Raw genomic sequence first — 15,000 nt, 5'->3', positions numbered from 1 at the left:
GTGTGTGTGTGTGTGTGTGTTGGAAAAAATCATAACCCATATACATATACAGTATACATGGATTATTGTAAAATTTTGGAAGACTAGTTTTTATTTATGAAGCAACTCAATATGAATGTATAGAGTAAGTCTTGACATTACACATATTTTTCTATTTATGTTTATTCGATGAACCCTCACATAACAACAGCTAGGAAGATAACTGCCCTTAACTAGCTTTAATAATAAAAAATACGAAACACGGCAGTAAATTATCTCATTTGTAGGTTGGAGATATGCTTCAGCACCACATGGCAAATGTTTTCTAAGGTGTTCCAAATCTTGGTGAAATGCTAAAGCACTTCAAATGAATAATTCTTCAGGTATATATCAGCTCTATTCAGTCGTAAAGATGATATCATAACTCATGGTGCAACAATACTCGTCTTAGCAGAGCTATTGAAAAACTGCCATCCGCCCTTCTGCTCCCTATGAGGGTGAAATATATATAAAAGTTTCATAAGCCATTAATCCTGATTCAAGAATGAGTGCATAATTCATTAAGTCATCAAATATTTCAGCAAAGAAGCCATTAAGTTCAATAAGTAATTGAAAACACCGAGACACGGTCTATTAAAACACTGTTAAGCAAGCGCCCGGGCTTGTGTTCCTTATGGATAAATGGATAGAAGTGCTTATCTCACCCTTACTCAAAAAAACTCTTGAGCAATATGTATACACTAAAATATATACAGTACATATGACATGTATGTGATAAAATATGTATGTTAATAAAGAATACATTTATTTGTGTTAACAACCAGGACGCATAGTTTGAAATTCCAGCCGTCACTCCGTTTTCAATGGGTGTGTTGGCCACTAGGGGGCGCTGCATTGACGCTCCATCACGGGGCTCCCCCATTGACTTGAACGACCTCCGGTGGACATCACGTGCGCATGAGTCAAACCACTAAACCGTCGCTATAGGGGACGCCATTGCGTTTTCAACCCCATAGTTTGAATGGGGGCGGTAGTTAAAACTCACCTCTGCTTGGCTTTTGTTATAGACATTCATCTCATTTAGGTCGAGCGGAGGTCCACCCCCTTCCCCACCCCCTTCACCCCTCCTCATCCCCCTCCCAGTACTCCCCTCCCAGTAACCCCCTCCCAGCACCCTCCACCCTGGCCAGTGGAGAAGGCCGATGATGGAGTCACCCAGGGGGGGGAGCCACGGCCTCTCGGCCTCCCTATCCGTCCGCCTATCGACGCGGGTTTGCTCCTCTGGCCAAAAGCGTTGACGTGTCCTTGAGCGAGGCACCGAGGCGCTCGCCGGTCGTCGCCGTGCGCGGCAGATCCGGACGCGGGTCTGTTGTGGCGCTTTACCGCGTCGGGGAAACCTCCTCGGTTCCGCCCCGCCCTGGTTGGGCGTCTGCGCCGCGCTGCGTTACTCACTGTGTTATCCTGCAGTTGTTTGTGGTGACAAAGCGTCCGGTGTAGTGAATGTTACACCTGACCACATTGTTGGTGAAGTCTGACTCCCGGACCAGGTACTTGGGATTCACCTGGAGCTGGAGACGAAAGAGGCAGAAAGCACCGTGCAACCCAGCAATTAATCCATCAACTGATAATCACATGGGATTACAAGCCACAATGACACAAAGTGAGCTACTGTTATCACACTGCGTCTCTGTGGAATACCCCATTCTGATTGGCCAATAGCGGCGACTGGCGGTGAGTTATTTCTAAATGATGTCTGCTGATCTGTCGCTAGTGACCGTCGCCACGGGCGACCCTCGACATGTGTACAATGTGTACATCAATGTCAAAATCCAACGCATGTCTCAAATTTCACATTAACAACAGTGAATAAGTTAGTCAGTCAGGGGGAAATGTGCTCCTGTTGGGTAAATAGTTTGCTACGTTGGCACAGATATGTTTCCGTGTTGTTTCTCTTAGCAGGAGCACTTAAACCAGGCATACTAGTCATAAAATCTTTTAAACTTTTTAAACCACGGTTAAGGTCTCACATTCCATGGGAGAAGCACAGGTAAGGTGCAGCCAGCCGGTCACTGCGGGGGTTGCAGGTTTGCTTTCTCTCCTGACCACACAAACCGGCTCAGTCCACGCTCGTCGCAGCTCCTCCCCAAATCCCTACCTTCAGAATGTACTTTCCCGGCTGGATGTCGGTGATGTCGATCCACTGGCAGTCGATGTCGGCGTTGTACGTGTCGTAGCAGCCGGGGCTCAGGCCCTGGAGGAACGGAAAGCAGCGTGGCAAGGGCGATCACACGGAGAAGCCCACCCACCCGTCCGTCGCTACACGATCGGTCAAAAGCACCTTCTGTTTCAAGAGATGTTTCCCTAATCCCAATAAGCGCTAGGAGAAAAAAAAAAAAAAAACTAAACCTAATCATGAGTAATTGCCTCTCAGGGCTTTTCAGCGCGCGATATTTCAGCAAAGGACACGAAAAGGCGGCAGCTCTTGTGAGAAGGACAAATCCGAGACATGCCTCCAGTCCAAGTAGGAATAACTCTGCTGCTCTCTGTCAGGGCTTGCTGCGCGCCGCCGCGAAGCGGTAACTCAGCTTCGGCTTCCGCTACTTGCGATAGAATAAATCAATGCGATCGCACGTCGCCTGACACAACATTTGCAGACGTTTGGCGCGGGCCTCGCAACGCCGCGCTGACCCTCGCAAACTCATTCATTTCCACAACAATCACACAAGATGCCGCCGGGCACAAGTCGCACACCAGCGCCCGCCCATTACCGAATGCGTCTTATAATTAGCGCGAACCAAGGCGGTCCGCCGGGCTCGGCCGCTTTCGTATGCACGTTCCTTGTCTTTATAATCGATGCGTTCTCGGGGGAAAATCCGCGGATTGGACTGGACGGGCGCGCGGAGCCGGAAAGACGTCGAAACAATAAACGGTGTCGGTGGGAAGGTGTTGTTGGGGATACAGACAGACGGTTGACAGTTTGCGCCGTGAACATTTCCAGCATTTTAGTTGGAACAAGAGTAGCTTATTGGTCAAAGTGCTTGCGGAGCGTTTGTCGCTTTTGATATTTGCTATTCGAGGAGAAGGAAAGGCTCGTCGATGGAACATTCGACTCTTCCTTGGCATCATTCTGTTGCCCGCGTGGCATTAGAGTTGTGTCCAGACCCCGAAATACCTCGACGGTATTTCGGGGTCTGGACACAACTCTAATGGGTTTGGTCGCCAGTGCATCAAATTTCTTGTCGAGGATGCTCTTCTTGCACTTCACTCCATCCAAACCTGAAGGGCATCTCATGACGCTTCTAAACTTCTTCACGAAAATCGCTGACGAGGTAAATTCACCCAAAGTGGCGCCAAAGAATCGTAAAAAAAAAAAAAGGAGCCAATGCTTGGTTGACCGATCAAACTTTACCGCCCGATTTGGCCAAAGGACAAGCCTGATAAATGTAAGATCATCTGATTCTCCGCTTTTAGGGTTTATTTCCATGTCATTTCCTCACCTGCGTGTGGGAGGTGCAGGCGTAGCGTTTGAGGTGTCCAAAGTCGCAGGTGGTGTCTTCCAGGCAAAAACTGGCCTTGTGGCCCTCGGCGACCTTCCTGCCGGTGCTGACCTCCAGCAGGTCGTAATGGCTGAACTCGTCCATGCTGTGGTAGTGCCTGTGGGACAGGAGGAGCCAGAAAGGTAAAGAAGGGCTGGGCTGCAGGTCGGGGACCCTTTGGGCTTGGGCCAGTGTCAAATACTGGTTTGGAAATCTCACTTTAAATATTTAATTTGACCAAAATTTTGACCAAATTTGACCAATATGTTGGGTGTGATATACTATATAAAACTATATGAACTCATATGCAAAAAAGGATTTGGTACCCACCCCTGGTGTGACCCTAGTGTAAGTAAGTAGAAGCCAACAAGCGATACAATTTTCCATTCTCCACTGGAATCAACGGTAACTCGAATTGCTGAAATCATATCGCTGCTTGTTTGTTTGTTTGTTTGTCTTTGTTTCGCGTCCGGTCTGTTTACTGCGACGCCTCGACTTCGCCAGGTCAAGCTCTTTGTGTCGGTACAAAGTACACAAAGAAATCCGTCTGCTTCTGTTCCACTCAGAGACGACCCCATTAAGGTTTTGATATTTTGTCTTGTCACGCCTTATAACTCTGTCTCGCCAAAGGTGCTGTTGTTCAATGGACCCACCTGCATGACCTGCTCACATTTCGATCGTAATTGATATTGCAGCTTGGTTAGGCGTAGCGTCGTGCATTAAAAGGACAATGGATACTAATGAATGCAACCGATACAGCGCTGATGAATCAAGACATTAACAGTCTAATGATGTATTTGTGCTGCTAATTACCCTGTATTAATCTGCAGGATCAGAGGAGCGTGTATGTGTGTGTGTGTGTGTGTGTGTGTGCGTGTGTGTGTGCGTGTCTGCGTGCGTGTGTGCGTGTCTGCGTGCGCGCGTGCGTGTGTGTGTGTGTGTGTGTGTGTGTGTGTGTATTGTGTGTGTGTGTGTGAAAAACCATTGGTTTATATATGTAGTTTGCTGTGTGTGCGCGCAATTCCTTTTTTTTTTCTGCAGTTATCATTTTGTGCATATTTGCTCAGCTTGGGAAGCTTAGAGAAGCCTGGATGCACAAAGCCACTGATCATTTCAAATGAAGTGGAATCAAAAATTTTTTCCACTTTGTTTAATGTGTTTGTGGTACAAAAACTTCCCGAAAAACACATTAACTGACCCGGGAGGCGATTTGCTTTATATAGCAGTATGTAGTGTACATGTGTGCATCAAGTTTAAGAATCAACATCTGAATACAATTTGGACCTAAAAGTGTCATATAAGTTTGACTCCGGGGCAAATTAACTATGTGAAGATTAATGACAATGCTAATTTCAATTCTATCTCCAAGCATTGCAAGCCGAAAAACGAAAAAACAAAATCAAAAACAAAAAACACGCGAAAATCAGCTTCAGCAATTCACATAGAAACAACATTCCCCGCGTGCCTGATCACATTCTGACGTACAGCGGGCCAATATTATGGGACATTATGAGGCTTTTACACACCTCACCCTGAGATTTTGTGAGTTTTGATCGATGGAGCTCCCGCTCAGTCGTATTTCTGGGAGGACGCGCTGCAGGTCGACTCGGCACCGGGTGAAAAACTATGACTGTATAATTTATGTCCCCGCTCCTTTACCTCATAGTCCTCCTGGTGTTTCTACATCACTACAGCTTTTACTGCATGACTCATTAAAGATTGAAAGGCGTCTTGGAAGGACCGAGCGGGAGGGAGGGAGGGAGGGAGGGAGGGAAGAACTTTCCACCCGCGGAGAAAGTGAGTGTTTTTAGGAACCCTCATTCTTTCCATGAAGAGAGCGGACTAATTAGGAGAGGCTTTCAGGTGCCGACCTGTTTGCTCCTCGTGATCCAAGACAGCAAGCCAGGGCTACCACAAACATGGCACTTCAGCTGAATCTTTTGAGTATAAATGCTTTGCTTTTGGAACATGGGGGGGGCAAACAAACAGACTTCTTATTTTTTTTCCCACAACAGGCATTTATTTCGATGGAAGTCTTGAGATTAACTGTGCATGTTAGAGAGAGAGCGAGAGAGAGAAAGAGAGGGAGAGAGAGAGAGAGAAAGAGAGGGAGGGATGTGTGGAAGGGCCCCTTGTCTTGACTTGGAATCCTGCGTGGCCCCGGCTGCCTGCTGACTATGTCACTTACAGGGAATGCGGTGATCGGATGAAAAAAAAAAAAAAAAAAAAAAAGGCTTAAATAAGAATGGCTTGTAATCCTCATATACCAAACATTCCAAGCCTGTTTCTGAACCGTGAGTCATTTTCCATTTGCGTCGCAACAGTCAGCACTTCTTGGGGGTTCACGTTAAGATACGTGGGATGGGTGAAAACAAAAACAAAAAACAAAAACAAAAAGCACAGGCCGACGACAACGCAGTTCAGTGGGAAATATCGAAGCAGACGCTGATGTTTACGTTGCACAGGCGGGAGGAACACCTCATACTCCTTGACCCGCGCGGCCAGATGTTCTATTTGCAAAATCCTAATTCATAATCCACTGCGATTTGCATTTCAAACGTCGGCACGCCGACACTCCAGATGCAGATAAGTATACGGCTTTAAAAAGTTAAACAATGGCGCCTTGTATAAATGACAAGCTCTGTTTGGATTTAAATAAATAAATGAGACCAACTTATATCCGAGATGCCCGCAGAGAATACGCTTCCTTTTCTCCTTCTTTATCTCTCCCCTAATGCTCAAGTGGGGATTGTGGTGGAGAGGGAAGGGAAGGGGAAGGATTGAATGTGAAAACAAATTCTGTCGACTGCACAGTTTATTTGACAAAGATGTAGGGCAGCAAAGTTTATTGTGAGAATCTGGGGCAGAGCTTTTCCTCTTCCTTCTTCCCCTATGAAGACAATTATTTGTAACCGGGAGCTCGCTCTGCTCGAGTAACCCACATCCACACCATCGCAGCGTCGCGGTGGAGGTGATGCGATGAAAGGGATTGACAGCGAAGAAATTGCCCTGGTTTGTAATTTTGCGGCGTAATGGTGGCCTCATCTTCCCACTAGGCCACACTGGAACACAATGGGATCCACTTGGAACAGCTGGAGCCAATGGGGGCCACTTGGACCCCCTGGGGACACATTTGGGCCCACTAGGACACGTAGGAACCCAATGGGACCCACCAGGAGCCGTTGAAATTGGGTGGGACCCGGTGAGACCCGTAGGTCTCTCCACTGGGATGCAGTGGGACCTACTGGGACCCATTAGGACCCACTGGAACTCATTGGAACCCACTGTAAATCGTTGGGACCTATTGGAACCCACTAGGCTGCACTAGTACCCATTGGGATTCATTGGGACCCACTAGGACCCACTGGAACCCAATGGGACCCACTAGGACTCTCTGGGAGCCACTGGGACAAACTGGAACCCCAACCTCCTATCGGCCTGTGGACATTCCTCTCAGATGAGGACAGGCACACAGGTTCTGGCAGATCTGGAGCTGGGACAAAACTTACATCATCATTTAACAGAGAAAGATAAACTCATTGAACTGCAACTGCTTCATATTTTACTGTATTATAAAGTATATACAGCTTGGCAAACTTCCAGGCTCTGCTACCTTTATCAGAATGTGAATTTTTGATACAGAGTTTTATTTGTTTATTGTCACTTTTTAGGTATATTGTATATCGCCATTTGTTCCCTCGTTCTTAGTTATTTGTAGGTCTATTAGGGTTAGGGTTATTGCCATTTTATCTCTTTTTAATTATATTACTCTGTTATTATAGCCTATTGTTTTTGATAGGAGTTGCTGTAACACTACAATTTCCCTCTGGAGATAAAAGTCTCAATTTTGTAACTGGTGTTATGACCGGAGTATCAATGCTTTTACATTAAAGGCGGTACTACATTTAGTTTTTTGTATCAGTATGGTACGTCAATGTCAAAACAATACCGACTGGCTTTAATCGGACAATGGGGCCGAGAAAAGATTTTTCAGCTCGTTGCGTGTCATCCAGTCGGCCAAATCCCCTCCCGCCTCCCCGTCTCCAACTCTGTTCTCGCTCATTGAAAACCTGCCACCGTCCTGTCTGAAGAGAAAGCGAGTACTCCAGGTATCAAACTTCAGATTGTGTGCTCATCTCCGCACCGACATCAAGTAGAACAAAAGTTACCACGCTGCAGCACTTTTTTTTCGGATGTCCTACAAATTTGTCAGACACCATTTCCACAAGGAGAGCAACCACGCCTAGAGCAACAAAACCCTTTAAAGTTATTTTTATCAGAAATGCTAGGTACTCAGAAATGTTACTTCAGTAAAAGTACAAATACCCTGACACAAAATGACTCGAGTAAAAGTGAATGTACCACACTGACATTTCTACTTACAGTCCGAAGTGTTTGCTCTTAAATGTACTCACTGTACTTATTTGCATACTAATACTAATATACTAATAATTCATAATTTCAAATCAACTGTCTCACTATATTATTTCATTTAGTAAGTAGTAAGTTTAGTCAGTGATAAGCATAATGCGCAGCCATACGGAAATTATTGCAAAATAACCCCCTCCAGAGTGTTAAAAGACCCTGCCAGGGGGTTATTCTGCGATAATGACCAAAAGGCTGCACATGATCCATGCCACTGTGCAATATATACAATTAATACTCACTGATGGCAGCTGTGCCACTCCCAGGTGTGACGGGGCCTGTTGGGCATGAAGTCCAAGGTTCCCTGGTTCTTCACCCGCTGGGGGAAGCGCAGAAGGACCCTGACGTCGTAGTCGTTGGTCTCGGCGTTGTAGGCCGTGCTGAGCGGCAGAGGACATCGTACATCAAAACCCCGGAAAACAGCGAGGATTATATTAAAAAGCCACAAAGAATACCCCCATATATCTCTCGAGCCTTGGGCGCACAGCAACAACAACGACATCGACAAGAAAAAAAACCCGCGAAACAAAAAAGAAGAAGTGGAACTGGAAAAAGCTGGGAGGCAGGGAGCTATATCAGCTTAATAATTCATATTACATATTACACATCATTCAACATACACATTTCTTCAATACCGCTGCAAGGAACGCAGAGAGCTGTACGGGCCTGCTGCAACGTTCACATTTTTTTGGGTGGAGGTAGGGTGGGTGTCCGGGGGTTTGGCATGTAACGCGTTCTGCAGAACCATTGAAGATCTGAACCATTCATCTCACGGCTGTTGTTGACATTGGAGTGTAAGAAGAATTTTAACAGGCCATCTGTCCAGCTCAGACAGGAAATGAAAGGCTTTGAGGGATGGCAGCGATCTGGGTGGAGGAGGGAGAACAAACCTCCAACGTCATCCCTACCTCCATCACTACCTCCCCCATTTCCTCCGTCACACCTCCACCGCGGCCACCATCGCTGCCTTAAGAAGTCGGTTATACCTCCAGGCAGTGAAAGCTCTATCTCTATCTCTATCTCTACCTCCATCACTGTCTCCATCCTTGCATCCATCAGCACCTCTCCATCTCTTCCGCCATCGCCGCCTCCTTGACTGCCAACAACACCACCTCAATAGTTACCTCTACCACTGCCTCCGTCAGTGCGTCCATCACTTCCTCCATTGCGACCACCATCGGTACCTCCATCACCACACCGCCTCAATAGTTATCTTGACCACTGCCTCCAACACTACCTCAGTGACTACCTCCATCACTTCCTCCGTCATTTCATCCATGACGGCCTCCGTCACCGCCTCCACCGCTGCCTCATCATCACCTCCATCACTGCCTCCATCACCACCTCCACCTTGCTTTGTCCATCACTACCTGCATCAGTTCCTCCATCACTACCTCCATCACATCTCCATCATCACCTCAGCACTGCCTCCATCACAAACCTCCATCAGTTTCTCCACCACCAGATCCATCACTACCTCCATCACTTTGAGACTTCAAGTATACTCACAAAAAAAAGGACAAATGGGTTGAAATATAAATTTAACTTGGGTAGCAAAGCAATCTTCAAACACAGATATAATAACGTACATTTGTTTAACAGAAATATGAATATTTTGGAATTTATTTTCGACAATCTTTCTTTCGGACTGTAATTTATCCACTGTAAAAGGTATAAGAGATGTTAGATATGTCGATCTGTTTACCTGGAGAGGCATTTCTCCTCGGCAGCGCAGCGCAGGGAGTACATGTGCGCTCTCTGGACGTAGGTGGAGGCCTGGACGTAGTTTGGATCAGGAACCAGGTCCGGCAAACCTAGACCGACGATACAGAATATGTCATGTAAAATATGCATTATCAACATAATGCGGGCACAAAAAAATATGTATTTATCTTTATTTTTATAAATACTTGGTAACGGTAACTTAATATAATTTTAATACAATCTCACATATTTTATCCATATAGTTGCTAAAGTTAATTACAGAGCAACAACAACTATTCAAAAGCACATAACAATAATACTTTGCAATATAATACAAATGACATAATCTTGAACGTACAACATTTTGAATCCATCAATATTTGCATGTATGTGTTTTACCAAATTCCTTTAAGACCCCAAAACAATTAACTTCTCAAACATATATTCACAACATTATTATATTGTAATAACATTCAGATGATTCGGACATAACTCATTAATTTTTATTTGTGTCCATATTATTTTATACATATGTATTCATCCTGTACAGAAACACCCCGACTGAATATATATATATATATATATATATATATATATATATATATATATATATATATATATATATATATATATATATATATATATATATATATATATATATATATATATATATACTGTACATTTTAGGATTGAATATAATTTGCCTCTCATCAAACGTGTGTCGTTTAGTAGATATTTTCTACAAGTTATTTTTGTCGCTGGCTAATGTGACGAGATGTGTGGTGGCACTAGTCTTAATGTGAAGACGTCGCTGCAGGTTAACCTTCGGCGTCGCACACGCTGGTGGACTCGTCGTATCTGTTTGGGGATTAAGATAAACCTAGAAAGTCACATGGAAGCGTTTTTATGGGATGCCCTCTCTGTTTCAGAGCCAGGTTTCTGGGAGTTGGAGAGATAGAGATCGGAACAAAGAGGGAGGAGAGCGGTAGGAGAGAGAGAGAGAGAGAGAGAGGGGTGGACAGAATGAGAGAGAAGGGCAAGAGATGGAGAAAGAGGGAGATTCTGATGAGGAAATAGAGGAGAAGAGAGTGATACACACAGAGTCACAATTCGGCGGGTCACACATTTGGGTGCGACACCGGTAACAACACTGCGGCAAAGGAATGAAAATAGATGAATTTAGAAATTAAACCAAATGTCATTTATTTCTTCATAACTCCCCGAGTTTGCAAAGTCAGACTGCGGTGGCGTCGTGTTAGCCTGAAATATAGAGTTTTTGAACTGAACGCAGATTGTGAATTCGTCCCCCATTACTTGCATTGAACTTGAACGATACCTACTTACATACCACATGAGGTCCGGGTATAAAAAAGCAATTTATTCGCAATTCATCGGGACTATTTTTTCCAACACACCAAGCCTTCCCCTCCTTAGACGTAGGTTGAAACGACGGCTTTGCTTCTTTTGGCGCTCTGTACGCACAACGGAAGGACAGGGAGTTGGGGAAGAGATAGAGAAGGAGGGAGATTCTGGTGAGCAGCGAGAGAGACGAAGCTGAGGGAAGGAGAACAGAGGGAGAGAGAAAAGGGAACCGCAGCCCGGCCAAAAAACACAACGATCCCCATGATCTCACGGCCCCGCTGCTTGTGGAGCCGGCCGGCGACCAACTCTGTCAGGAAAGAGAGGGGAATAAAAAAAATACAAAACAAACAAAAAAACAAGTCTCAAGTTGTCGGAGACGATGTCTGTCCCACTCCCAGTAAAGGGCACTGCAGGAAAGGTCTCTGGGATCGCTTATCATCCCTCTCCGTTTGGCTCCCAAAGGCCAGGCACGCTTAATGCTTTAATGTGAACCAGTTCAAGCAACTAAAAGTCAAGCTGTCTGACCCCTACCGCCTGGAAGTTGAGGTAAAAACACAAACAAGGAAACAATAGGGATCAATTCTAACAGCTGGGGGGGGACATATAATAATAATATAATATAATATAATAATATAATGAATAATATTTCATTTCAATATTTCATCCCTATTCTATACTCGCTGCTCATTTCGTACACAGGTAGGTGCCATTATCGCAGCAGCCCCACCCCTCCTCCCCATCAGGAGTTCAATGCAAGTAATTAGGGACAAATCGACAACCTGTTTCCAGTGCAAAAACTCACTCCACAGCAGTCTGACTTTATAAAATCTAGGGGGATTATTGCTAAATGCGCTGCTTGTGGCACTATCTTCATTGTTGTACCACAGTGTTGTCCCGGTGGGTCATTTTACAAATGGTGTGTCGCTGGTTTTCCTGTGTATTTTCTGCACATCTAAAAGATTTGTGTACACGAAGATGAGGAAAAAGCCACTATGCCACAATACAATTAATTGAGGTGGTTTCATGTGAAATTGGTTATCAGGTTTCTGTAAAATAACCTCGCTCGCACCCCAGAGGAATCCAGGTAATCTCGAAATCTTTGCTTTCCGTTCTAAAAGCAGCAATTTTCCGGCAACTGCAAATGCGGCCGTTTTCATCACACAATTCGACGGGTCACACATTTGGGTGTGACACTGATTTACACCCAAATGTGGCACCGCCGTTGCTGTGCCGCAGTCCCTTGGGGGCGGCGGGGGCGGCGGAGTGCACCCAATCAAAAGCCGCCGTGCCATCAGACTCCTAGAGTGCAACCGTGTGCGTACGGGGAAGCCGCCTCGGTCGCTCCCCTACACTCATACAGTAGCAGCTGGTGGAACCGAGGTTTCTCCAAATTATGGCTCGCTCGTCCGCGGCAAAGAGAAACGTGTGTTCTGCTCCGACGATCAGAATTTCATGCAAGTCCCCGAAATGATCAGCGAGCTTCATCCCTTTTGGAAGGCCCTGGTAGAAAAACATGGCAATATTGTTCCGTTTAACGACGGTGGGCGGAGGTGCCAAACATCTGTAATCAACATTTGACTCGTCCTAAACTCTAGAAAAACGAAATACAGTACATGCTATTCACACTAACTCATACCACTAGCACTGGCTTCACCGGCCAAGAGCCTAATGGAGATTAATGGATTTGCACTGTGTTAGATGTATACACTTACACAGGAATGTTGTTAGATAACAAACAGACTGTCTGTTAGATACTGTCTACAGACATGACCAAAAAAAGAATATATACCGTATATATGTACATTTTTTTTTTGTTGGCCAAATGAAGCATGTTTATCTTGGAACAACAGAATAATAATGATACAATCCACTGCAATGTCTGCATTTGACTATTTTGCGGTAAACTGTTATTATAGTTTATCATAGAATACAAAAGAAAATTCACCATAGAATGTTCAGTTCATTACTCACCATTGTGAACCACATGAAACATGTCTATATCTCTGTTTTTATATTCAAGGCTTTGCTATCGTAATAGTAGAGATATCTATCGTCTATTTAGTTCAAATTGAATAATTTGTTTCAGTTTCAAAGTAAGTTGAAGTCATTTATTCCCCTGGAAAAGGTTAAAATTGCATTTCTGTATTTCTATAACATGTGACTGGATTGTATTGTTTGTGTTTTTTCTATGTAATAACCGTTTTCACAGGTTTTTCTTGGGAAGGTCAAGTGAAACCTTATGAGTGGCGCAAGTACCGCCGGCGCAATCGGCGCAGCTGCACCGGGGCCCAGAAACTGGGCAAACTCGACAGAGTGCGTAGAGCGGCAAAAAGGCGCGAGCCGGGCTGGGTGTGTGTGTGCAGGGAGAGGGGAGGGTTCCAAAAAAAAGATTTGCTCCGGGGCCTATCACCCCCATGTTACGCCAGTGAACCTTATGTAAGTGCAACGAGTTTGAGATCGACTTTTTATGATTAAGTCCGACAAATTGACACTTTCTGGAGGGTTTGGTTAATACTGTATGGAGCTGATCGATGTTAAATATCTGGAGAGCGCGGCTGTGGAAGCTGCTCAGATATTCCACCTAAATGTTCCTCAGCAAATCAATATCAAACTCATTAAACTGAATGAGATGAATAAATTGAGCCTGCGTAGAACTATGGAATCAGCATGAGGTTTTATTTACAGGAAGGATCCTGGGCGTGCTCAAAAGTTGATGTATTTCTTAATGTAAACGATATATGTTGTTACATTTATGAACTCTACTGTTTATATTTCTCAACTCACTATTTGTTGAGAACCCGTTGAAAGTTCACAACTGGCTCACTGCAGCAAATTCAACTGGCGGCCTGCGAGCCAAATGTGGCCGCGTAATAAAGCAGACTGGTCCTTTGAATTCATTTAACGTAATGCAATGAAGTGTAGCTACAGCTACAGCTATATTTCAGAAATATATTAATCAAGTTAAGTATTCATAAAAAAAGTATCCCAAAATTATTTTCAATGGGCATTTCAAATACTGCACATCTCTGAATATAATGGAGTTTGGACATCGGGACATTGTCACTTTGTGGATGTATAACTGACCATGTGTTTGCATTATGTGAATCGTTACGCTCAATCATCAACATATTTTTTTTTCTTATTTGTTGGTAAATGAGCTTTCTTTTTTTTTATGATTGATTAATTTGGGAGGCATTAGATCGCATGGTAAGCTCAGATGTCTGATTGGCTAATTGCACAGAAACCATAACATACAGCATGGATTAAAAAATGTCTCGCGTTTCACATTTTCTCTGTTGTGCGTAACAAAGGGCAGTTTATCGAATTGTTTGGAAAATTACACAACCACGCAACGCGGATTCAGCTCAGGAAACGTGCACCAGTCACAGCATGGTCAGCACACTCACTTAATTACTAAAAACGACCAATTGGATCTCACCTGCATTCGCCTAAAGAACTAGAAAGTCAAGGGTCTTGTCCTGCACGCACCACCACTACATCCACCCAGTGGCGCGCAGGGCAAACGTCACTTGCGGTCCATTGGCGGGAAATCAGCGTAGAGCGTGAAATTACCATCACTCCCAACCCCCAACAAGCACTGGAGGAAGTGCTGATGAATGTGTTCTCATCCACAAAATAAACCCTGGTTCTCCCACTGTATGTTACTCTGTTTTTATCTACACAGTGGGGTATTGTATATTGCATAGTATGTGTACTCCTTGTTTATGTATGAGTTTCTGTGAGCTTAGGGACTACCTAGAAGAACCTCAATTGCTGCCAAATCAAAGCCATATTCCCTCTAATATGTATTTGTGTATTGTATATTCTGTATTTTATATTTGTGAATAAAAATAACCTATGAAAGTGAGGTGAGTTGTCAGGAGTGAACTGCGATCATTCCAGCCTTAAGTAATATGCATCCTTGACGCTCACAATCTCCATTGTATTAAAATAACCACTTCCTTGGAATGCCTTGGCACTAGGAAATGCAATA

At 44.5% G+C, this 15,000-nt stretch overlaps 1 protein-coding gene across 1 annotated transcript in view; it reads right to left on the bottom strand.

Annotated features, from left to right (window-relative positions):
- Nucleotides 1–15,000, bottom strand: part of loxl1 (lysyl oxidase-like 1) — a 20,767-nt gene that overhangs the window by 2,037 nt on the left and 3,730 nt on the right. The window contains exons 2-6 of the mRNA XM_079997427.1: nucleotides 9,646–9,754; nucleotides 8,183–8,320; nucleotides 3,477–3,633; nucleotides 2,135–2,230; nucleotides 1,432–1,547 (exon numbers count right to left, since the gene is read on the bottom strand). Of these exons, the coding sequence (XP_079853553.1) occupies nucleotides 1,432–1,547; nucleotides 2,135–2,230; nucleotides 3,477–3,633; nucleotides 8,183–8,320; nucleotides 9,646–9,754 (616 nt within the window). The remainder of the gene's footprint in view (nucleotides 1–1,431; nucleotides 1,548–2,134; nucleotides 2,231–3,476; nucleotides 3,634–8,182; nucleotides 8,321–9,645; nucleotides 9,755–15,000) is intronic.

Source organism: Zeus faber (genome assembly GCF_960531495.2).
Source record: "Zeus faber genome assembly, chromosome: 3".
In the NCBI taxonomy this organism is placed as follows: Eukaryota; Metazoa; Chordata; class Actinopteri; order Zeiformes; family Zeidae; genus Zeus; species Zeus faber.
This window is presented reverse-complemented; position numbering and strand designations above follow the sequence as displayed.